The 26,945-nt window shown below is 34.6% G+C and overlaps 1 protein-coding gene across 10 annotated transcripts in view; it reads left to right on the forward strand.

Moving 5' to 3' along the window:
- The window catches only part of VPS13B (vacuolar protein sorting 13 homolog B), an 805,800-nt gene that overhangs the window by 376,486 nt on the left and 402,369 nt on the right, over positions 1-26,945 (forward strand). For all 10 annotated transcript variants that reach the window (XM_081258369.1, XM_081258366.1, XM_081258373.1 and 7 more), the window contains 2 exons: positions 9,662-9,882; positions 21,116-21,319. In XM_081258369.1, coding sequence (XP_081114495.1) covers positions 9,662-9,882; positions 21,116-21,319 — 425 coding nt within the window. The remainder of the gene's footprint in view (positions 1-9,661; positions 9,883-21,115; positions 21,320-26,945) is intronic.

The raw sequence follows: 26,945 nt of genomic DNA on the forward strand, positions 1-26,945 counted from the left end.
ACTCCCATCCCCCATGTTTTGTTTTTGAAGTCATATTTTACATTTTCATGTTTATCCCTTAACTCTTTTTTGTAACTAAAGTTGATTTTACAATTTTTGTCTTTATTTTTATTTATTTATTTATTTATTTATTTAGGCTGTACCAGGTCTTAGTTCCAGCACATGGGATCTTCATTGTGGCACGTTTGTTGTGGCATGCGGACTCGTTAGTTGCGGCATGCGAACTCTTAGTCGTGGCATGTATGTGGGATCTAGTTCCCCCACCAGGGATTGACCCTGGGCCCCCTGCATTGGGAGCGTGGAGTTTTACTCACTGGACCACCAGGGAAGTCCCTACAATTTTTGTCTTTTAATATTTGTACTAGCTTATTTAAGTGGTTGATCCACAGCCTTTAGTATATGTTTGCTTTTAGTAGTGGGAATTTTTCCTTTCCTATAGATTATTCTTTTTGTAACCTTTTGTTTTCCACTTAGCAAAGACCCTTTAACATTTCACTTATTACTGATGAAGTGTTTTAGTTTTTGCTTGTCTGAGAAGTTTTTTTAATTTCTCCTTCAATTCTGAATGATAATCTCGCTGGGTAGAATAACCTAGGTTGTAGATTTTTCCCTTTTAGCACTTTCAATATATCTGCCACTCCCTTCTGGCCTACAAACTTACCACAGAAAAACCAGCTGATAGCCTTATGGGGGTTCCCTTCTATGTGATTCTTTTTCTCTTGTTGCCTTTAGAATTCTTTCTTTAACTTTTGCTGTTTTAATTATGATGTGTCTTACTGTGGGTCTCTGTGGGTTCATCTTGTTTGGGACTCTCTGTGCTTCCTCTACCTGGTTACCTGTTTCTTTCTTCAGGTTCAAGTTTTCAGCCATAATTTCATCAAATACATTTTTTACCCCTTTCTTTTCCTTCTGAGACCCCTATGACATGAATGTTAGTATGCTGATGTCCAGAGGTCCCTTAAACTGTCCTCATTTTTAAATTTGCTTTTCTTTTTGCTGTTAGCACTAGAGCCAGGTGTGAGCTTGGAGCTTCTCCTGTGCTCAGTGGTCATCATCCACATGTGGGTGGGTAGGGTCAGATTCCCAGATGCTGGACAAGAAACCCTGAAAGTCAGTCTGAGCTGGTTCCATTCCCTTTAAGTTTGTACTATACTCCCTCCTGGCAATGACACCTTTGCCCCAGAAGGGAGTATCGCTGGAGCAAGAGGGCCTGGAGAGGGTACCCAGTGTGGAGTGCCATTTGAGCTGTAACGTTCATGACACAGCAATCAGAGCTCCAGATGGCTCGTAATCCACCACTCTCTGTCAGTGCCAGTAATGTCTGCTCTCGCCCTGTTCAGATGCAATGCTGGGTCTGACTGGTTCCATCCCCAGGTGTGTACTTTCCTTGGCAGTGTCAGCCATTGCCCTGGAGGGAGCTGAGCCAGACAGAGTAAGAGGGGCAGGAGCAGGCACCTGCTGCAGGCAGGAGCACGTGCTGTGACCTTTGTTGCAGGAAACCCACCAGAGCCCTGGGCAGTTTCAGTCTGCTTCCTCTGCCTTGTTTCAAGGAGTTAGCAAGTTTGCACATGCACTCTTCAGGAGTAGAGTCTTGGTTTCTTCCGTTAAGTCCCATTGCTTTCCAACCAGCTAAGGGGACTTGTCTTCCTGGTTTTGGATTCTAGGACTGAGGTGTCCAAAATGTGGTACAAACCACTTACTCCCCAGGGAGGATCTTTGAGCCCTTGATATTACCCTCCTCTTCTGTGTCCCCTGTTAGGAGTACAGGTCCCCCTGATTGTTGCTTCTCCTCCCTCCTACCCAACTCCCTGTGGATCTTTCTTTACAGCCTTGGTTATAGAGTAGCCTTTCTGCCAGTCTCCAGTTTGTTTTCAGTGAGAGATGCTCCACATGTAGATGTATTTTTTTGATATGTTCATTGTGGGAGATGAGTTCGGTGTCCTCCTACTCTACCAGCTTGATATCCTCCTCCTACACCACATTTTCTTTATTCATCTGTTGATAGACACTTACGTTGCTTCTATATCTCAGATATTGTGAATAATGCTTCTCTGAACATTGGGGTGCACATATCTTTTTCTAGTAGTGTTTTTGTTTTCATTGGATAAATACCCTGAAGTGGAATTGCTAAATTGTATGGTGGTTCTGTTTGTAATTTTTTGAGGAACTTTCATCCTGTTTTCCATAGTGGTTGTACCAATTTACATTCTCATCAACAGTGCTGAAAGGGTTCCCTTTTCTCTGCATCCTCGCCAACACTTGTTATTTATCGTCTTTTTTGGTAATAGCCATTCTGACAGGTGGGAGGTGTTATCTCATTGTGGTTTTGATTTGCATTTCCCTAATGATTAGTTTTGTTGAGCATCTTTTCCTGTGTCTGTTGGCCATCTGTATGTCTTCTTTGGAAAAATGTCTATTCAGATCCTCTGCCCATTTTTTAATCAGGTTGTTTTTATGATATTGAGTTGCATGAGTTCTTTATATATTTTGGATATTGTGGATTCTCAGTTTCTTGGAAGGAAGTGTAGCCTTGGATTGTTCCAACTATTTGACATTTAAGCTTCTTTTCTGAAGTTCTTGACAGTTTTGGGGGAAGAAATGACTTCTGGTCCTCATTGATAATTTTGTAAACTTTTTATACTTCCTTTAATACCTTTCCACTCCCTGTAAAAGCTATTATAAATTTTCACCACTTTCCTCAAGGTTATCTGATTATTTCCCCTACATAGCATACAACCTCCTTATTACCTTAATGAAAGCATTGACAACTTCCCAACCAAACAGGGTCCTGATACAGGACTTTTACACTTACTATTCACCTTCTAGAACACTTTTTTCCCAAGTAGCCTCATGCCTTATGTCTCTATGGAATGTCATTTTATCAAAGTGGCTTTTCTGGACTATCCTATCTTAAAGTGGCAGCACCCTATTCTGTTACCCTGCTTAAGTGCTCTTCAGAACATCTAGGACCATCAACATACTACATGTCATTTAATTATTAGTTTATTATCCTTCTTTCCACAACTAGAAGGCAAGATCCATGAGAACAGTGAGGTTATATTGTTCACTGCTCTTTTCCTAGATCCTAGAATAATATCTAGCATATATTTAATTCAGTAAATACTTGTTTAACAAATGAGTCTACCTTACCTGGAATAAGTCTTTCATCTGCTGACATTGTTTAGGACCAAGCCATTTTTATTCATTTATCCATCTCAGTCCATTCCTCCCTCCCTTTCTCCTTTCCTTCCTTCCTTCCTTCATAAAGCAAATATTTATTGAGTGCATACTATATGCTATGCATTACGTTTTTACGGAACTTGCTTCATCAATTATAACCTCCTTATTTAATCCTTGTTATCATATAAAAATGCTAAAATTTCTTTCAGTTTATTCAGTTAACAGAACAAAACCTCTTATTTGCAAATCCAGTGGAAACCTTTTAATCCTTGATGTTCATTGATTCTTTTTTGAAATTCTTTCTTAACTTCTGGATAACCACTTTCTTTGATTTGTTTTCTGTGGATAGTGGCTACTTCTTTTGAATATCATTCATGGGCTCCTTTCCTCTACACTTTCTTTAAAGATAGGTGTTCTTCATATTTATAGCTTTACTAGGTATTCTCATCTATACCTATACTTAACCCGTCACCTTTTCTCTGACAGTTTACAAATCTATAAGATTGTCACATACCTGACTTCTTTGTTCCTTTTTTATATCCTTAGGTAACTGTTTGACCTAGATTGTCCATCAGTTGGCACTGATAACGTGATAGAATCTTGTGCTACAGAGTAACAGTTATTTTCAATACCAAAAATTGCTCTATTCCTGATTTCACAGCTAGTCCCTGGTCATACCTGTCAGCTTTAGCATGTTTTTAAAGTGGTTCACCTGAGCCCCAGAGAATGAAACCATACTTGAGGCTCCAAGTTATGGATAAACATGATCACCAGGACTCAGGTTTTCTTCCATATAATTCCCTTCTGTATGAGGTTTTCACGAAATACAATTCATTGATTCAGACTCTTTCATTATCACACTTTTTTTTAAAAGTCTTTATTGAATTTGTTACAGTATTGCTTCTGTTTTATGGTTTGTTTTTTTTTTTTGGCCGTGAGGCGTGTGGGAGATCTTAGCTACCTGACCAGGGATCAAACCCACACCCGCTGCATTGGAAGGCAGAGTCTTAACCAGTGGACCACCAGGGAAGTCCCCAAACTCTTTAATTTAGTATTTGGAATAGTTTCTTAAACTGAAAGAGTCCTTGGGTCATCTGTGAACTTCCTATCTTCCAAAAAAAATTCTTTAAATAATAATACCAAATAATGAAAGAAGTGAAATTAATCAGGACTTTACTTTTTACCTTTTTTTTAACCTTTTTCCTTTTTCTTTGCTCTTTATTCTTATATCTTTTCTTTTGTCACTAAGTTGGTTCTTTTACTGTAATGAAATAGTCCACTCAATTCTTGTGAAGGAAAAGGCATGAAATGGCTTAGCACTTCATGTGGAAAAAGCAGAGGAATTAGGAATTAGCATTTCTCCTCTAATACTAAGGGATAATTAGAGCTAGGATATTTACCTAAGTCTCCTGGTGCAAAATCCAGGCTCATGTTGTAGAGGCAGTGTCATAGTGTTCTAATGCACTCAGTAAACCAGTTTATCAACTTAAGTAAATTGATATACTCTGTCAGTAATATAAAATGAATACACAAATGTGTATCTTTTATTCCTAACAAATACTCGTTTATTAGGAAGGTTAACATGGCAAAGCTTTTATGCATTAGTCAGTCTTGACTTTCACCTAATAGCAGTAAACAGTGCTTTTGCAGAAGTCTTGGGAAGGTAATAGATTTAACTCAAATTGACTAAAATGTCTACATGTATTATGTGTTATGTTAAGGGAAATGATAAATGAATTTATTATCTAGGATGTTTGTGTTGTAAATGTTTATAAGTATTTTTATTATTTTTGTAAATATAATGTATATAGCTGAAAATGTTTTGGAAAGGGAATCACGTCTTAATCACGTTTCTTATGTTATTAAAGTTTTGAGAACACGGTGGTTGTAAAATACATGTTCAATTAAAAAGCTTAATAAGGGATAATTGGCTATTCATTTATTTAAGAAAAAGCTAAAGTAGAAAACAATCAGGAAGCAAAAAACAGCATTTAAAAATAAGGATATTTAAAATACCCTATATTTATTTTTTAAGTTATAATCCATATATCATATCACTGAGTCATGAGGCCCAAGAAATATTTTATGACAATGTTTCCTTAATTATGTAGGTGTCTATTTAATAATTTAAGTGAGGTAAGAAGTGCCATTAGTTAGTGATAAGTCACTTTAGAAAATGTTTAATTGTAACATATCTTGACAAGCTGTAGCAACTGAGGGTATGTCTTGTTAGCTGACCATATGACCTTAAATAAATTCTGCATTGCTGTAATTTTGACACCTCTTTTAAAACTGTAATTACTGATATGTTAATTGCTTGAAGGACAGCACTAGTCTTTGAGGTTACTTTTAGTTTTAAAAGCCATAATTGTTCTGGTTTTGCATTGTTTATATTTGCAATCATAAATTTTAAGGAATCTTAAAAAAACAGTATTATATTTCTTTATACAGTAATGAAAACTGTATGATTAAGTTGTGATTAAACCAGTGATAACTTTCACACGTGAATACTAGTTAGCACTGAATGCTTTTTTAAAAAAATAAATTTATTTATTTTATTTATTTATTTTTGGCTGCGTTGGGTCTTAGTTGCTGCGAGCAGGGGCTGCTCTTCATTGCGGTGCGCGGGCTTCTCATCGCGGGGGCTTCTCTTGTTGCGGAGCACAGGCTCTAGGTGCGCGGGCTTCAGTAGTTGTGGCTCGCAGGCTCTAGAGCCACAGGCTCAGTAGTTGTGGCACACGGGCTTAATTGCTCCGCGGCATGTGGGATCTTTCTGGACCACGGCTCGAACCCGTCTCCCCTGCATTGCAAGGCAGATTCTTAACCACTGCGCCACCAGGGAAACACCCCCTCCCCTTTTTTTTTTAATACATGCTGAGTTTATAAACATTTATATATGCACAAAGGTCTATGGAGGGATTAAAAAAGTGAATCAAGCACTGAATGCTTGGGTTTCTAGATATGAAGAAAATATTTCACAAATTTGAAATGAATTATCTATTTTATCATGATTTAATAATCATGATATTTTTCAATATAAATTTTATATATTTATATAAATTTAATGTATTTTTAATTTATGTTATTTTATACATGCAATACATTTTACATTTCCTAATACAAAGCAGTATTTTCTTCCAAAGTAGAAATTTGGTTACAGAGCAAATAAAACTATATGTTGCTCATTTTCATTTCCTTCTCTTCCAGGCATTTCAGCAGTTCTCCTCTGCCAGGAGAATTGATTATGCTTTATATCTTTTTTAATGCCTTCATTCCTCGAACATTCCCACTGCTTAAATTAATATCATGTAGAATTAAAGAAACCCTTTATCTCAACTGTCTGTAAATCAGTTTAGTGCTAAGTGGTTTGGGGAAACAGTGTCAGCACTTTTGGCTCATTTATGTTTGTAGAATACACTGCATCTGTTTCCAAATTGTTAACCCTCACAATTAGCAGTAAAATATTCCTGATTACACTATTTCATATTTGAAATAAAAACCTGCCTGAGACATACTGGATTGTGGGACGTAGGGAAAAGAGTTAAGGAGAAGAAGAAAGACACCTTTTTGTTTGTTTCTAAAGACATGTAATGACTAAGGTTATGAAGGAAAGACAACTGAGGGAGAGTATCTCTAATATTGAACAGTTTTCTTTCTTCATTTTCCATATTGATATTTGTAAGGTGATTTACCTTGGTGCAAAGTATATATACTTTTTCCTGTAATAAAGCACAGCATCTTTAGAAAGGGAAAGACCAATTCTCTTTGCAGAATATTGATCCCTGCCCACCAGTATTGAAGACTGTAAACTAGATGTATATGATCAGGGTCCCTCTGCCCCACTGTTGACACATGTATCACATAGTCTCACACTGAATTTTATTTATTCATTTTGTCTCAAAGCTTTGCCGTATTCACTTTCTTTTACATTAATTCATCTGAAGTTCATTAGTGTTTGGTTATCATTTTTTGAGAATTAATTTATTGGTATTCTTCTCTCTGTTAATAGTATAGAGGTTTCACAAATTCACACAGAAATGGAATTTTCAATCTTCCTGCTTTGTTTTTATTTTTTTCTTGTTCTTTAGACAATTTGACTGTTTCTGAATTCTGCCAGCAATAAATAATTTTTCTAAAATGAAAGACTCATTTTATACCCTTAGCACTTTCTAATTAAAGTTAAAATACTAGTCTTGAAGGTCTCAGAATAGTACATTATCCTGGTCCGTCATGGATATCTGAGCATATTTTACGGAGTCCTCAGAACAGTATATTGCCAGTGTTGTAAATAGATGAGGTGCTTTTTATTTTGGGGTGTGTGTGTGTGTGTGTGTGTGTGTGTGTGTGTGTGTGTGTGTGTAAAAGGAATAGGTGTGCAGGTAATGATGTGTTATGTTTTGATAATTTTTTCACAGTGATTAATTGTGGGAATGTTTGTCATTACATGTTAAGCTCTTCTAGATAGAGTGTACTTTTTAAAAAAGATGATCTGCTTGTTAAATAAATGGACATAAAATATTACCTTAAAAGGTTCTGTTTAAGACTTAGAATATGGTATACCCAATTTCAGGTTATGGTCTGATTCCAAAGAAGAAGCAGAGACACATATCTGAGATAGTACCAATGTCATTTGGAATTCATGTTTTCTATTTCATGAATTTAAATGTGGTGCTTTTTACCCAGCATAATCACCATTTAACACTTCTTGGATAACATAAAATTTGAAAGACTATGTATAGCTCGCTACAGATTTTAAAATATGTAACCTGAAATCATTCCAAAGTATTTTAAGACAAATTTGGCAAAGCCTTTATTTTGTAAATAGCATAGAACTTTGTGTAGGTTTTAAAATAATTTCAGAATTAGTTACAGATGATTTAAAGTTTGTCATTCTTTCCTGGGGGCAAAATATTTTAAGTCTTAAGACAGGCAGAGTACCACGGTGCTGACCACATATTATTATGCAGTTTCCATTGTTTCCAGTCAAGTTGTTGTGGACTGCTATGTAGCTAGATTTATTTTATTATCCAGGTCTCAATTTCAAAGTTTCTAATTTTAATTTTATTAACTACTTGATCAAGACATTTTGAATGTTCAAACATATGAGAATCTATCTTGTAGCATCCCCTATCACCATTCACAATTCAAATACTTATTTATATTCCTTTAGTATATATGTTTATAGCATGATCTACTTAGTTATTCACTTGGTATTTTTTTCCTTACTGAAAAATAATATGAACCTAATAGTACGATGTGATCTGGTTCCAACTCTCTGTGAGCATGTCCAAAACTACAGGGGAGAGAAAAAAGACTTGAAGGAAAAATAATAACAATGTTAATAGTGCATATTCCTGGGAGTAGCAAGATGGAAGGTGAATTATGTCTGGTTTTGATTTTTTTCTTTATAATATTTTCTAAGTTATTTTCAGTGAGACACTAGTACCTCTCTAATTAAAAGATAAATATTTTCAATTTGTTTTTAAATAATCTAGATATTTAAAAAGAAGTCTGTATTATACTATCTATACTATCAGGTGCTAGTAGAATTGCAAAGTCAAAAACACAAGTCATAGGAACATATTTTCCATCAAATTGGCATCCCGGTAATGAATATTTACGAATGTTTTAATACTGAGTATGCTTTTAATGCTATTTCACAAAGTATTTTATCTATAGCCACAATAAAAAAAAAAGATAGTTTTATCTCATAAATTTATATTAACAATTTTTTCTCTGGTAAATTAATAAAAGAAAAAACTTTAAAACAATAAAAGAAATTTTGCTGTTAATTCCGAAATGTATGAGTACTTTTATTTTTAAATAAAATATACTTGATTTAAAAATAACATATATAAGAATCACCAACTGAAGATATGTACGTGCGTCCTGGGTCTTAACCATCAGAGATTTCTGATTAAGTAGGTCTGAAGTAGAAACCAGGAATCTGTATTTTATATCAGCGCCCATATGACTCTGATGCAGATGGTCCAACAGACCATAGTAAATTGTTTATTCTTTTTTTATTCTGCAGTCAGATCTGTGGTCACCTTTAGTTCATTTTCCTAATTTTCCTAATTTAACACATTCTCTGTGGTCTCCAAGGTATAATGCATACATCCCAGCAGTTGCACTGTACAACCCACTAGTACAAGGGTGAGGGAAGAAAAAGTTAGAACTTGTATTTATATTTTTATCTCATTTCCTTAATTTCTACTTTTGTATGTTTTATAATGTACATAATTATTGATATAGTAGTATGTTATAATAAATACAAATATAAACATTTTTAAAAGGTAACCCTTATATAACATGTAAACTGTTTAACATGTTGGTCTCTGGGATACAGTATATGCTATTTATGATGCCATATTAACTGTTTTATATTTCAAATATTAACAGTAGATACCTTACTATCAACTGACAATTAACTATATTTTTGTTTGTGTGCCTCCCTACCCCCTTTTGTCCCCATTATCAGGTGATGCCTTTCCTTGGACAATCAGCTTGCATCATTTCAGCATATACACCCTTTTTGGAAAACAAGTGACGCTTTGCCTAGTGGAACCTATGGGTTGTACCTCTACTCTAGCTGTTACATCTCAAAAACTACTCGCTACAGGACCTGATACGAGGCATTCATTTGTTGTCTGTCTGCATGTTGACCTAGAGTCACTTGAGATAAAATGCTCGAACCCCCAGGTTGGTACATTTGATTTATGAAAGGAAATTTAAAATAATGTGATTTAAGAACAATTGTTACTCATTTTGTTGAAGGGTTTCTCTTCTATTAAGTGTCTTAAATTATTTTTAACAGGGCCATCAAGATCAGAATGGTTAGATTAAGTATTGCTTTGAAGTTCTCTCAAGTTTTGTAATTCAAACTCTTCTGAAAATGTAATGGTGGCAGCATAAATGCATCTTTTGGCTGATGGAATGAAATCAGTTGCAGATGTAAAGTTTTTTAAACGGTGAAGAACTACTTTACTGTCAGACTGGAAGAGTCTGTTGAAGTGATCAAATGTAATTTCCGATCAGATTCTCACTCAAAACTTCTTTTGCTCAACGTGTAGTATTTAAAAAAAAAAAAAAGCACTGTTTACTCTTTAAAAAAGGTATTTTGTTAATCCTTTAACATTCCAGTTGGTATAGGCCAAACATGTTATATTCTACAGTTTTATAATTTAGTATGAATACAGATCTCCTGGGTTTATACAAATTATTAATTACATATAATTTAATACTTGTTTTTTTGACCTCAGACTCTTGTATATTTTCTACGCAGATTATCAACATTGAATAGTATTTGAAATTATATATATATATATATATAGATATATATATATAGATATATATATATTTTTTTTTTTGCGGTACGCGGGCCTCTCACGGTTGTGGCCTCTCCCATTGCGGAGCACAGGCTCCAGACGCGCAGGCTCAGCGGCCATGGCTCACGGGCCTAGCCTCTCTGCGGCATGTGGGATCTTCCCAGACCGGGGCACGAACACGTATCCCCTGCATCGGCAGGCGGACTCTCAACCACTGCGCCACCAGGGAAGCCCCTGAAATTATATTTTTAAAACAATACTTTTTAGAGTTTTATTGGATCTGTTAGGTCAATGTCGATAAATCTTTGTTTATTCCAGCATTAGTGGTGACGAGCTAGTTTTTAAAGTGTGTTTTTTTAAGTGGGTTCAAATATTATTCATATGTTATAGAGCCTCCTTACTGAAACCATCCTCCTCCTTTTCCCTCTTCTCTCTGCCTTGCTCCACCTACTGTATACTCTACAGTTTGGTTTAACTTTCATATATATTTGTGCATTTTGAAAAGATCGGACCTGCTAATTTAATCTTGGTGATGGCCTTATTAAAAAAATACATACAGTTAGAATTATGATGAGGCAGTTATACTAAACTAATAGCTTATCCACCATTATAAAAGTAATTTCTTTTACAATCAGTAGTAAATTCTTTTGAACAATAGTAAATATTCCAGATTAATGGCCATTTGCCATTCTATTATGACCCATAGTAGTATAGAAGAGAATAATTATGAAATGACTTAACTCCTCTTAGATTATTCTTTGAATGCTAGTGCTGATGGTTGTTGAAATGCATTTCCTAGAGGAAGGAAAACTGTTGTTGGTTGAATTGTGTCTCCGACAAAAGATATGTTGAATTCCTAACTTGTAGTATCTCATCATGTGACCTTATCTGTTAATAGGATCATTATAGCGGTAATCAAGTTAAAATGAATTCATTAGGGTGAGCCCTCATCGGGTTGACTGATACCCTTATAAAAAGGGAAATTTGGAAATAGACAGTCACAGAGGGAAGTTGACGTGAAGATGTGCAGGGAGAGTGCCATGTGAATGGAGGCAGAGATTGGACTGATCCAGCTGCAAGCCAAAAAACACAAGAATTGCTGGCTACCACCAGAAGAAGAACCAGAGGCAACGAAGGATTCTCTTGAGTCCCGGAGCGTGGCCCTGCTATTACCTTGAGTAGGGACTCTCTAATCTCCAGAACCATGAAACTATAAGTTTCTGTTGTTTTAAGCCACCCAGTTTATGGCACCTTTATATGGCAGCTCTAGCAAACAGATTATAGAGAAGCAGATTCACCTTCTTTAGATCCTTTATCACAGAAGCTGTTAAAAGGGAAAAAATAGATTTAGTTCTATCATAGCAGCAGAAGCCCATCGCAGCCCATCAGTCCCACTGATTATTTCTGTATACTCTGGGGGGAAAAAAAGCAAAAACTAACAACATAAATGAATGTTCCCAATTTGGTTTTTAAATAATTGAATTGCAAAAAAGACTTTAAAACAGCTATTATAATTTTTTTTTATGAGGTGTAAAGGAAAGCAACACTGAATGAAAAACGTAAGAATTCTCAGTGGAGAAGTAAAGTATAAAAACAATCAAATGGGGCTTTCCTGGTGGCGCAGTGGTTGAGTCCGCCTGCCGATGCAGAGGACACGGGTTCGTGCCCTGGTCAGGGAAGATCCCACATGCCGCAGAGCGGCTGGGCCAGTGAGCCATGTCCGCTGAGCTTGCGCATCCGGAGCCTGTGCTCCGCAACGGGAGAGGCCACAATAGTGAGAGGCCTGCGTACTGCAAAAACAAACAAACAAACAAAAAAACAGAGGATGGAAACAGAAAACAGAAAATTAAATTGTAGGGCTGATCCTGCCTTAGCAAGAATTACATTAAATGTTATGATCCTAACTGGGAGTGTTTAGACCAGGATTCAGCAAACTAAGGCCTGCAGATAAATTTGGCCACACGCTTTTTTTCACATGTTGTGTAAGGTTGCCATCATGCTACAACCACAGAATTAAGTAACAGCAAGGGAGAACACTATGTAGCTCACAAAGTCTAGAATATTTACTATCTGACCATTTACAGAAAGTCTGCTGACCCCTGGTCCAACTGCTCCTATTAGGGTAGGAATAAAGCAAGACTCTACATACATTGCCTAAAAGAGAAACAGTTAAAATATAAAGAAACAATATAAATAAATGCATAGGAAAAAATACACCATACAAACAGCATAAGAAGGATGGACTTATTTATTTTAATATCAAATAAAATAGACAAAAAGAAAAAGTATTACCAGAGATAAAGAAGGACATGAAAGAAAAATGGACAGAATTAAAGGAAAAAACAGGTAATTCTATTCAATCATATTAGGAAATTTTTATACCATCTCTCTCAGTGGTTGTAAAGCAACTAGATGAAAAATAAATAATTGGAGATATAGAAGATATGAAAAATACTGTGAACTCACCTTGACCTAATTGACATTTATAGAACACTATATTCAGCAACCATGGAATGCACATTTTTTTCAGGTGTACATGGTCTCATTATATTAAGAGAATTAAAATCAGTAAAGTATATTATCTAACCATAGTCAAATTATATTAGAAATCAATAATAAATTAACTAGGAAAACTGTAAATATCTGGACATTAAATAATAACTCATATCTGAGAAACCACATATCACACTTAATTCTAAAATATTGAACTGTTTCCCACTAAGATCAAGAAAAAGCCCAGAATGCCACCTTCTATCACCTGTTCTTTGTCATACTGGCCATCTTAGCCATTGCAATTAACCAAGCAAAAAAAATAAAAGACACAAAGATAAGTAAAGAAGTAAAACTCTCCCTATTTTCATATGATCAAATATTTTACAGAAGATCCTGGAGGAATTAAGAAACTATTACTAGAACTAACAAACTTATTATGGTTGTAGGAGACAAAATAAATATATAAAAACCCATTGTATTTTTCTGTACTGGCAGCTAACAACTGGAAAATGGAATGAATCAGTTCCATTTATATTGGTGCCAACAAACATACACAAATGAATCTAACAAAAGATGTCCAAGACCTCTACCCTGAAAACCACAAAACATTGCTGAGAGAACTTGAACATCTAAATGGAGTGAGATACCTGTTCATAGATTAGAAGATACAATATTGTTAAGATGGCAGCTGTCCCCAAATTGATCTAGATATTGGGCATAATCAAGTTTAAAAACATTTTCTCCTCAAAAGACACATTAAGATAGCAGAGAGCCAGACACTTGGAAAAAGTATTAGCAACACATTTATCAAACTGTTACCAGAATATTTATGGAATCCTTTCTACTTGGTAACCTGAAGACAAAGAACAATAAATAAAATAACATGAATACAAATAATGGGGAAAAGATTAGAACCACACAAGATGTGTGACTGGTCAGTAAACACATGAAAAGATACTCAACATCATTATTCATCAGGAAAAAACAAAATAAAACATGAAAACATACCACTACATACCTATTAGCTTGGCTATAATTTAAAAGATGGAGTATTATGAACGAACTAGAACTCTGTATACTACTGATGGGACTGTAAAAATTACATAACAACTTTGGAAACAACTTTGAAGTTCCTGGAGGGGGAGAAAAAATACATATGACTGAGCCATTCTTCCCTAAGTATTTCTTCAGGGAAACAAAAATGTATATCCACTCAGAGACTTCTACATGGATGTATTTAACAGCTTTATTTGTATAGCCAAAAACTAAACATAACCCAAATGTTCATCAGTAAGTGAATTTAACAAATTAAACAAATTATGGCTTATCCATACAATGTAATACTATTCAGCCATAAAAAAGACTGAGTTATTGATAAAATGCAAGATCATGAAAAAATATTGTAGTCATTACACTGAGTGAAGGAAGCCAGACCAAAAAAGAGTACTTACTGTATAATTCCATTTATATAAAATGTTATAATGTGTAAACTACTACATTGTGACAGAAAGTAGGTTCCTGGTTGCCTGGAGGCAGGGCAGGGAGAGGGAAGGAGAAGGGGGTGGTAGGAAGGATAGACTACAAAGGGATATGAAGAAACTTTTGACGATAATAAGAAAAAAATTTTTACTCATAGTTTATATTTAGTAGTAGCTCAGTCCCTATATAATAGACAGCTAACTACTACTTGGAGTTATCTACCAGAGACCTTATATTTTAGAGACTTATTTTAGGAGTCATTATAGCCTTGGGAGGATTGTCCTACTCCACATGTTCTGGTTATCCATAGCTATCCCAGCTGAGAATAAATTCTGTTCCCATTATGGTTTTAGCCTGGGACTCCACTTTTATTAATCTTTAAACAATTGTTTTTCTTTTACTTTGATATACTCAATAGTATGGTGATTTCTGAGGGTCTTACTAAATGTAGGACTGTGGCTCAAAACTAGAGCTCTGGGATATCTTCTTTAGATATTTACCTTATTTAGAACTAAGCTCAGGTTTTGTTGTTGTTGTTTAAATATAAACCAGTTCTAAGCCAGTCATCACATAGATAGAACTTATGTTTGGCCTGGTATTACCTTCTTATGTCTGCTCCTTCCTTTTGTCCGTTCTTTGATCACTTGACTCCCACGGTCTCCTTGCTGCTTCTCCCCAAATACCAAGGGCCTTTTTTTTTTTTTCCTTTCCTGAGAATTAAACCAAGACTGAATGAACCTCATGCCCTGAGAATCCCTTTGCACCCAAAGTGTAATGAATGTTATTTATTCACTTAATTCTACTTTATCTTCTTGATAAGTCCTGATAAACCAACTTCTGTAAAATTGTTAGCACCTGCTATATCCAAAGTTGATCACCAGGTTGTTGGGAAGTTTAAGTGAGATAGTTATGAAAATACTTTGCAAACTCTCAAATGGTATATGAATGTCATTTTGTTAGTTTAGATCGACTCTGATATAAAATGTGAGATCCTCTATGTAAATTGGTATGAAAATCCCTGGTGGAATGTAGCGGTATTCCTGAAGGGACAGGAAGTGACAAAACAATATAGCACTTTGAAGAATCAACATGTACTCAAAGAAAAAAGTAAGGAGTAAGTACTCTTTTATGTCCTTGTGTGCCAGATTAACCTAAATTTTAATGGTAAAACATGAGACTCCAAATAAACCTCTTTTTTGTGAGTGGTTGCTTTAGCCTGTGCTTCCAGACTCCCTCTGGATTCCGTCAAAATTACAAAGGATGACTTGATTTTTTTTTTTTTCCTAAGTGAATTCAGCAGATATTTATTGAGTGCTACATGTAGGCCAGAAATGAGGGGAGAAAAATTAATAAGATAAATACATGAAGAAGGCCATGCCTACACACATCATAATCCAACTGTTGAAAGCCACAGATAAAGAGCATATCTTGAAGGTATCATGAGAAAAAAATGACACATTACATGCAAGAGAACCAAGATTTTGTTAGCTTACTTCTCATAAGAAACTGTAGTGATCAAAAGAACAACATCTTTAAATCGTGAAAATTAAGAAAAATAAAAGCCTCTCAACCCAAAATTCTAGGTAAAAAAAAATATATAACATTTATGAATGAAGACAAAATAAAGACATTTTTCACATGAAAGAATCTTATCACCAATAGATTAGGACTGCACTACAAGAAATCCTAAAGGAAATCCTTCATGCTGAAGGGAAATGAAACCAGGTGTTTGAGCAACTTTTCAAATGTTTATTGGCTGTTGAGTTTGCTCTTTTGTGAATTGACGGTTCATATTGTTTACATTAATTTGTATTTTCCTGATTATTAATAAGGATGAACAGATTTTTCAGTGTTTATTGGCCAGTGAATTTGCTCTTTTATGGTTGAAATATCATATCATTTACTTAATTTTTCTATTAAATTTCTTAGCAATTTGAAGAGCCTCCCTTATATTCTATAAATACAAACCCTGTATCTGTAATGCAGTTATTTGCCTTTAAACTTTATGGCATCTTTGGCCAAAAACATTTAATCTTTTTTAGTGAAATATATCTATATGTCTCTTTTTATTTTCTGGGTGTCCTGCCTTATAAAGTGTATCATGGGCCCTAAATTCCAAATATCCATATGCATATAAGATCCTAAAATTTCTTTTACTATTTTTATTTTTTCTTTTAAGATTAATGACCCAAAATAAACCTCTTTCTTGTGAGTGGTTTCTCACTGATTAATCTGGGGTTTTTTTTTGTTTCTTATTTGTGTTTTTTGTGAAGTACTTCTTACCCTTTTTTGTGCCATGGACTTCTTTAAGAGTGTTATAAAAGCCTTTTCCCCAGAACAATGTATATGCCCACTAAATTTCACATACACTGTCAAAAGCTTTATGAACTTTGGATTATAGCCAGTGTATAAGCTTCTTGATTCCATTCAAGTAATTCCTACTTAAGTACCATTCTTTTGTTTATTCGTTAGAGTGAGGTCAGAAGTGTTTGCTCTTGTACAGTAATTAATTTGGTTCATTATTGCTCAGAGCCCTCAAGTAGTTTATATACTCTAAAATATAGTGCAAGCTCTATATGTGGGGCAGGCCTAGACCAAATTTTTTGTCATGTCTGACATTGTTGTAGATCTCTGTATCAACTACAGAGACCTAAATCGCTATGTCAGTTCCTGGAACTCACTGCCATTAAAAGCCTTAGACGCTGTAAATATTTAACCTGGTTGAATATTCAGAGAATTTGTTCCTAGGAGTGATTTTCACCAACCTTGCCTTTTATCTTAAGTGTTTTACTAAAGTTACCCAATTCCCTTTAATGTCTTTAGGCACTAGTCTCTCAGACCTTAAAAATTGTGTTCATTCCAAAATTAAATGAATCTTCTTTAATATAGAATCTTCTTTAATATAATAAAATTTTAATTTTCCCTCTACCAATAAATTGATACATTTTGTCTACCTATAAGGCATTCCTAGAAACATAAAAGTATCTTTGTATTTTGGGGTTTTAAGTTGTAAAACTAGAGAAATAATGGGTTTTATGCTCCTTTTCTATCCATTTTGTCATAGCTTTTATTGCTGTAAGTTCAGTTTTCACCAAGCTAATGGAATTTGGCATTACTGTCTAAGAACATAAGCATTCAGTTCGTACAAAACTGGATTTATAGTCTTACACAAATCACCCATTTTTAATTTCTCTGAGCTCCTGGTTTTTATTTTTATCTTTTAAACAAAAGTAGACTAAGTGTAATGCTCTGTATGAAAAGGATGTTTTTGTTTTTGGCAAAAACTCTTTCTTTTGAAAATGAATTTTAATGATTAGTAACAACCTGCGTGCCAAATGAAATAGCCTTTCTAAATTCATATTCACGTAGAGCTCTTTTTTGTTCAACATGGATCAGTAATTGCTTGTTGAAGTTCCATTCCTGCTTGGTTTCCATTGACATTGTATATCCATGGTTTTTCTTCTTCATGTCTACCTTTCTATTTACTCTTCTATCTGACTCTCCTAATACGCTGCAAAACTTGTCATGGCCACTATGTCATGTACTTGGCTATTGCTTTTGGTATTCTTATGACTGGAATGGCTTTTTGAACCCACTTAAATCCTATCTATCCTTCAAGAATTTATTTCCTTGGGCTTCCCTGGTGGCGCAGTGGTTGAGAGTCTGCCTGCCGATGCAGGGGACACGGGTTTGTGCCCCGGTCCGGCAAGATCGCACATGCCGCGAAGCGGCTGGGCCCGTGAGCCATGGCCGCTGAGCCTGCGCGTCCGGAGCCTGTGCTCCGCAACGGGAGAGGCCACAACAGTGAGAGGCCCACATACCGCAAAAAAAAAAAAAAAAAAAAAGAATGTATTTCCTTGAGGTTTGTCTCAGCTTCTCCAGTCCAATTAAGTCTTCTTTCTGATTGGTTATAAGATTAAATGAGAAAATGTATGTGCAGTTAATTTTTCAACAATAAAATGTTACTTTTTTATATTTAATATCTTGCATATCAAATCAGTATTTGATATGCAAAATATTATTGATATTCAGTCACCTTCATACATAACCCATATAAAGCTGCCTCACATGGTGCTCATTTTTTAGAGATCTTTTTAAAAAGTTTTATTGGGGTTGACATAAATACAATAAACTGCACATGTTTAGATTATCTAATTTGTTAAGGTTTGACTATGTATACCCATGAAATCATCTTCACAATCAAGATAATGCATTAATCCATCATCCTCAAAAGTTTCTTTGTGCCCCTTTGTAATCCTCCCTTTTACTCCTCCCCCAATCCCAGGCAATCACTGATACTGTCATTATTGATTAATTTTCATTTGCTAGTATTCTGTATAAATGGAATCATACAGTTTGTGTTCTCTCTCTCTTTCTCTCTTGCCTAGCTTCCTTGATTCAGCATAACAATTTTGAGGTTAATCCTTGGTTTTGCATGAATCTCTAATTTATTTCTTTTTATTGCTAAGTATTCTGTTGTATTGTTGGTTAACTTATTGGTTAACATTTGAGATTTTTTCCAGTTTTAGACTATTACAAATAAAACTTTTATGAACATTTTTATATAGGTCTTTGTGTGGACATAGACTTTAATTTTTCTTGGGGAAACACTTAGGAAATGGCTCATTCACATGGTAGGTATATGTTTTTCTCAGAAATGGCCAAGCTGTATTCTAAATTTTGCATTCCATCAGAGTAAATGAGAGTTTTAGCTGCTCTACATCTTTACTGATACTTGGTCTGGTTATGCTTTTTAATTTCAGACGTCTTTTAATAGGTAGGTAGTGGTAGCTCCTTGTGACTTTAGTTGGCATGGTTTTCAGTACAGCTTGAAGGATAAGAGTTGAACATTTATCTTCAGCATTTTTGCCCTATTTTTTAAAACCTGAATTTGTGAAGTCTGGATTCTGTGATAGCAACTTTCTTCTTTTAAAATAATAATACGTTTAAAGTTTATGTCAGTGTTTGCTTGGCATGCTGAATACACAGTGTACTTGGTGACATTCATATACAATTTTTTAACGGTAACGGTTAAAGGAAACCAGAAGTAGTGACAATAAAAGCGGCATCAATTCTCTTAGGTAAATAAACCTTATGCCTTTGAAAGTATTTAGAAACTGTTTATGCTTTCCTTATTTGTCAGTTCTAATTGTTTAAGAAAAAGTAAAATAATCTTTTTAAAAAGTTAGGTTTGGAACAAAATGGTTTCTTTTTAGAAAACACTCATGATTATGAAAGACAAAAGAATTTGAACTAAAATTGTTCTAAGAGCTTTTTTGTAGGATCTCTAGCCATTAGATATTTTTTTTAAACAAAAAGAGCTATAACCTGAGATTTGAGACTGCATCACACAAAAAGCAGGAGAAAACTGTAACCCATATACTGTTTTATATCAAATAAGGATTGACAACACTGTTTTTAGGCATCTGTTCTGCCCACATAAGAAGCCAGCTTTATCATCTGGATGTGTCCTGGGGCTGAAACTTCTTATAAATATGAGAATTTCTTTCTTTCTTTCTTTTTTTTTTTTTTTTAATGGCAAGCAGAATATGGTATCCAGCTGTGGATTTGCTTATACATTGTGTTTGCATTTTTCCCCCAGGCTTGTTTTATACAGTATATGGCAATATGTTGTCATACAGATTCCATGATTAATGCTTATTTATGAAATCTTATGTAAATATCTTAGAACTTAGTCAAACAACGTGCAAGTTAAACAATTTTTTTTTCTGAATATTGGAATGACAAATCTGAGGGGAATAGTAGGTTGGATAGTTTATGTTCTTTATCTATAGAAAAGTCTCATATGTAACATTTTCCTTTTACTATTCTGTGTTATATCTTTCTTTTTTACTTTATTTTGCTGGGAAAGAAATCCAGTTTCAGATTTATTCTTCAGAAAATAGAGAAAGTTTAAATGTGTAAATAATTCAGAAATAAGAATGGTAATTATTTCATGTATAACTAAATAATCATGTTTACTGGGATATATTTGACTTCTAATTTTGATCCTGACCTCTGTTTAAGAGGCGTTTCTTTGTGGTTGTTCTATTAGTCATATATTAAAAGAAATCTACTATACCATAATAAGCTATTTTATTAGCATTATTTTATTAACATTATTTTATTAGCATTATTTTCCCAGAAATGCTAAATTGCTTTATTGCTTAAATTTATAAGATGCTTTTATAAATGCTAAGCATTTATAAGAAATGCTAAATTATTTTCACAGAAATGCTAAATTGCTTATAAAATATCAAAATTTGACTGTGGCAAATTAAAAGTATGAATAAATTCATTATATTTCTCAAATTCAATTCATGATAAAATATTTAATATTGTATATTTTTATATGAATTATTTTTCTCTGTATCTCATCAGAATTGTGGTATCATGACAAAATAGTCATGATCATATATATAATAATTACAGTATATATAATATATAATAATTATATATCACAGATTATAGGTCATGATATAATACCATGATCAGTGATACACTGATAGATTTTTGTTTCATATATTCTTATTTCCCTGGACTTATTGTCATTTTCTCACATTTAATATTTTAGTCAGTTGTGACTAGAAGTTGAAAGATTTGTTTTTCCTTTTTATTTTTTCCCTTCTGCTTAGGTGCAGCTCTTATATGAGCTAACTGATATCATGAATGAAGTCTGGAATAAGATTCAGAAGAGAGGCAATCTCAGTTCTTTTTCAGCTTATCCGGAGTCCATGGTGGGGCCTGTCCCTAGTTCTCCAGTTAGAAGCAGTATAGGCACAGCTCCTCCAGATACCAGCACATGTAGCCCATCTGCTGACATTGGAACTACTACTGAGGTAAGTGTTTCTGAAAAATTCTGTTACTAAATGAAGGGTGGTGTATATACCACAGAGTTCTGTATCAGGATTGAGAATGAAGATGACCTCACCTCTGTGGAAGCTGGTGAGTTTAGAAGGTTCGTGCGGAGCTGTGGTAGCAGTGGCTGTGTATTACTGTTTCTTTTAGGTCCAAGTATTTTAATCACTTTCAGTAGTTAGTGGGGTAGTTCAGGACAGTAGGGGTTCTGTGAAATGGCAAAAACTGAGACAGTAAATGTATGGTTCCTCAGAAGTATGGAAATGTAGAAGCTGATACAAAAGAGGCTCAGAACCAGAGTGTCTTTGTTATCTTTAGGTTAGTGATTTTTCAGTCTTGTCCGACCCAAAGTTCTCTCCTTCTTCCTTCTGATCAAGCCTTTCTGAAAAGCCTTTCTTTTCATTTTTATACCATAACCTCACCCAATGTGCCAGTGCGCCTTTTAATAACAAATGTTTTATAAAGCCCCCTTTACTATCCTGAAATGAAAATAAACATAATATAACCTACATATACATATAATTTCAAAAATATCTAGTATCTTGAATAAAATATAAAGGATTAAAGGAAAGTAATTTAAGGTATAGTAATTATTATTTTAATATATAAATGCTCAGGCATGGTTACATTAGAAGTTGTAATGAAGTAGCCAGGTGCATAGAATTACTGTGAGTGTGTCTGCCACAAATAGACTTGTGCAGGTCTATGTTAAATACCACAAGTTGGTACTGTTGTTGTTGCTGTGATTTCCTGAGGTAATGGCAAACTTGATAAAGTTTCAAACAAAACTGTTTATTCTTTTCATTTCAGTAGTTGCATTTCTGGAACTCTTAATATATAATAAAATCATGCATAAATGCAAAAATATTGTGTTTAGATTTAAAACAGAATTCAGTTTTATGCTCAAATGTTGACTTATAAACAGGATTTTTACCTACTTCAATGTCTGTAAGATAGTGTTCATTTTTCCGGACAGTCCTGTATATCATAAGACCTCTTGATACCCTAACTGCTAACCCTTAAATTCCAGTAGTGACACCCAATCATTAGTCAACCAAAAATACCCTAATACATTTCTGAAACACCCCATAGAGGCCTGAGTTTTTACCACTGAGAACTACTGTAATATAATAGAGGGAGAAGTTATGTTTTTGTTTTTGCATAAACACATGCTGGAGTAGATCTATTTGACCCCTGCATAAACAACTTCTCTACCCCTGCTCATTCCAAATCTTAAGAAACACAATGACCTAAGTGATAGGATTACGTTTTTTTCCCCCAAATGAAAATCTAGGAATGTGCCCTTATGGAGTCAATGGGACATATCCTTTTAGGGTAAATACAGTGAATCCTTTCTTGGAGATTCTTAATATTGTTAGAATACAAAAGCTCTTGCAGTAAAGAAAACTTTGACTTTCTTCAACGCAGTACTCTTCAAACTTATTTAACCAAAGACCCCTTTATCCTACATGTTAACATTGCACAAAATACACTTTGTGAAATACTTTGGTAGAGTAATCAAAGCTTGGGGTGATACATTGCTACACAAAGCTAGTACAAGTAAAACTGATAAATGAAGTTAAATATTGTGGACATTTGGCAGAAAGGAGAGTGTTCCATTAAACAGTTGTTTGCTAAGTACTGTATTCATTGGAATGTCAAGATGAAAATTAGTACCTATCTTGGGAGTAGTCTTTTAGAAAGAAATATTTAAGAAAACATTGCAAGCCCAGAAAAGACAGGGCTCATGTGGAATGGTCACACCTGTTGGTCATACATCTAGAGCCTGCCATTCACACAAGTACAGATTGAATGGTACTTTCTAGAATTGTGTAGTGTCCAACCTATACAGAAGGACATGGTGACCCTGATTATAAGATGTAATAGAGATGAGCATGCCCTGCAATTATAGAGAAATTATTAACAAATTCATTCTATGGGATCTGTAGGTATTTTACAAAGGCAGTAACATATGAGATGGATCTTCAAAAGTGAAAAAGACGTTAGTATCAATTTTGTTTTAGTAGGTATATAATAAATGTGATAGACTAGAAGAATGGTGAGGAAGTTAAGAAAGGGAGAGATTAACAAAGGGAGAGATTTTCTCAGTCACTTAAAAAAATTAATTCTGATTTTAAAAATAAGTTCCTTACATGACTGCAATTAATTTAAACTTAGAATGTTGAGGGTTTTTTTCTGATTGGGTTATAAAGATAAATAGTGAAAATGCTTCTAGTGGATTTGTTAGTTTTGTATTAGGTATGGATTTAATCTGATCTGTGTGAAAAAGATCTGAAAGTGAAAGAATCTTAATGCAGAAGATTCACATTAATATTCCAGAAAGACCATATAAAGCAGCTTACATAAGGTAACAGAGTTATGGGGGAAAATGTGGTAAATATTTTCAAAATGTACCCTCTTTGGTTTATGTACTGTGTTTAAGAAAAGAAAGAGGTGAGTGATTGCTAGCAGTCCATTATGGATTTGAAACCCACAATCACTTGAGAAGCTTGTTCCCTGAGAAATATCTTTAAATAATTTAGCTTGTTGTTCTCCATAAAGGGCAGGAAGATTTTTGTGTAGACAATTTTGATATGGTGATCAATGTTAAGACTTTGATTTAACTTTACAAATTAGAAGGTGTTCATGTATTGAACATTTCATGTTTAATTTCTCTTCTTGCTCTCAAGAAAATACTTACGTGGAGATCAAGATTAACTATGTTTGCATCTGAGTTTAAATTTATCTCTTTGAGAATTAGCCAGTAAATGATGACATCAGAAAATATAGTCATTGTTTTCTCCTTTTTGTACGAATGCTTCATCTATGATTAAATCTGTGGTCGTTTAATTCATCCAGAAGTCAGAATTTGTGCCCAAGCTTTCATTTCTCATTTCCTTTTGTTTATAGTGCTACTAAAATTGTGTGTAATGACCTTTGTAATTTTTATTCCTTTTGTTTTGAGTTCCAACATGGTAGATATGTTACTGTGATCCTTTGAATTCCATTTAAAAATGTTTTTCTGGGCTTCTCTGGTGGCACAGTGGTTGAGAGTCCGCCTGCCGATGCAGGGGACATGGGTTCGTGCCCCGGTCTGGGAAGATCCCGCATGCCGCGGAGCGGCTGGGCCCGTGGGCCATAGCCGCTCAGCCTGCGCGTCCGGAACCTGTGCTCCACAACGGGAGAGGCCACAGCAGTGAGAGGCCCGCGTTCCGCCAAAAAAAAAAAAAAATGTTTTTCTAATTTTCATGAAGTTTCCTGTATATTTAAATGTGTTACTGACTGAATGGAGATAAAGCCGTGTCCTCTCACTGGAGAAGCTACTTAATGAATGGGGCTAGGGAGGACAGTGTGGAGAGGTTATGCATGTATTTTGTTGTGATCCATAATAGGCCTTTTTGCCTATTTGACCTGGCATTCCCAGGAAGCTCTAGCATCCCTTTGCTCTTGCTAATCATTGACTAATAATCTTTTGATTATAAGAAGACATTCTGTGGACAACACTATCAGGTAAACAACAGAACTGTCTGCATACAAATTTAAGTATATGGTATATGATAATCTCTAGGTCCATCCATGTTGCTGCAAATGACATTATTTCATTTTTTATGGCTGAGTAATATTCCATTGTGTATATACTATATCTTCTTTATCTATTCATCTGTTGACTTAGGTTTATTCCATGTCTTGGCTATTATAAATAATGCTGCTCTGAACATTGGGATGCATGTATCTTTTCAAATTAGAGGTTTCTCCAGGTAAGTGCCCAGGAGTGGGATTGCAGTGAGACCTAGAGATTACCATATTAAGTGAAGTAAGTCAGACAGAGAAAGACAAATATCATATGACATCACTTACATGTGGAATCTAAAAAAAAGATAGAAATGAACTTATTTACAAAACAGAAATAGACTCACAGAGATAGAAAACAAACTTTTGGTTACTAAAGGGGATAGGGGTGGGGGGGGAGATAAATTAGGAGTTTGGGATTAACATCTATACACTACTATATATAAAATAGTAAACAACAGGGATCTACTGTATAGCACAGGGAACTATACTCAATATCTTGTAATAATCTATAATGGAAAACTGAGTCTGTAATGACTCAGTTCCCAGTCATTACCCTGACTTTGTGTTTCCTCTTCATTTCTGACATCTTGAGATTTCCCTTTATTTATTTCAAGTTTGACTATTATATTAGTTAGATAAAGATGGCATTCTCATAAGGACAAAGGTGTTGACTGGGAAGGGAAGCCACAGGAAATAGTATAGTACCTGGAGCTAGTAACGCTGGGATGTTTTTGCCATAAATAGGCTTATGGGCAGGGAGAACAGGGAATAATACTGACTTCATTCTCCTCCCTCCTTTCTGTCTCCTGCCCTGTTCCTCATTAGCTGAAAATGACCAGAAACCAGAGGACAAGAATATTCGTACATATTGTTCGCATAGGTTAGCCTCCCAGGTAGAGAGAGTATTAATGATTGAAGAGTAGGTCTACAAGACCAAAGAAAAGATATACAGCACTTTAATGTATTAAAACAAATTCTTGTGTTTTATCTAGAATTTCAGTGCTTTTGTAGTAGAAGAGGAAAACATTCATTTCAACTTAGTCTGCCATGTTACTTGAATTTAAATTTCTTTAACATCATTGAGTACTAAGAACTGGTCTTTGGAATCTTTTTTTTTTCTCATTCTGCCTTGTACATATTATATTAGATTCTCAATATCGTTGGTAACTTTTTTTGCTGAACTTTTTAAATTGCGGTTAAATATATGTAACATAAAATTTATCATTTTAACCATTTTTATGTGTACAATTTCGTGGCATTATATGAATAATCTCAGTGTTGCACAACCATAACAACTATCCATTTCCAAAACTATTTCATCATTTCAAACAAAAACTCTTTTCCCATGAAGCAGTGACTCCCCATCCTCCCAGCCCCATCCCTGGTAACCTCTACTGTACTTTCTGTCTCTGTGAATTTGCCTATTCTGGGTACCTCATATAAGAGGAATCTGAAGTATTTGTTTAGCTTATTTCATTTAGTATAATGTTTTAGAGATTCATCCAGGTAGTAAGATGAATGTTTTATACACTCATCCATGTATAAGAATTTCATTGCCTCCTATGGCTGAGTGTTACTGCATTTGTATATATAGCATACTTTTTTTATCCATTGATCTGTTGATGGACGTCTGGGTTATTTGCTCCTTTTGGCTATTATGAATAACGCTACTATGAACATTGGTGAATAAAGGTTGATTAACTCTTAATGAGGTAATTTTTCCCTGAAGATATTATATGCATTTTATATGACCTGTGCCTGACAAGCCATTTCAAAGCTAATACCAGAAGTGCTATTTTAATTTTTCTTTACCTGTTGAAATATTGGGTTGGCCAAAAAGTTCATTTGGGTTTTTCCATAAGATGTTATTAAAAACCCGAAAAAACTTTTTGGCCAGCCCTATGTATTGCTAACTGAGTTATTAGGTATAGAAACTAAGGGGTAGAGGAAAGTGAATGCAGAATCATTAAATATACTTTATTTAGTACTGATTTTCTTACTCAGAAGAGAACATTTCTGTCATTTTAAGGAGAT

The sequence above is a fragment of the Mesoplodon bidens genome (assembly GCF_964165515.1).
Source record: "Mesoplodon bidens genome assembly, chromosome: 16".
Lineage (NCBI taxonomy): Eukaryota > Metazoa > Chordata > Mammalia > Artiodactyla > Ziphiidae > Mesoplodon > Mesoplodon bidens.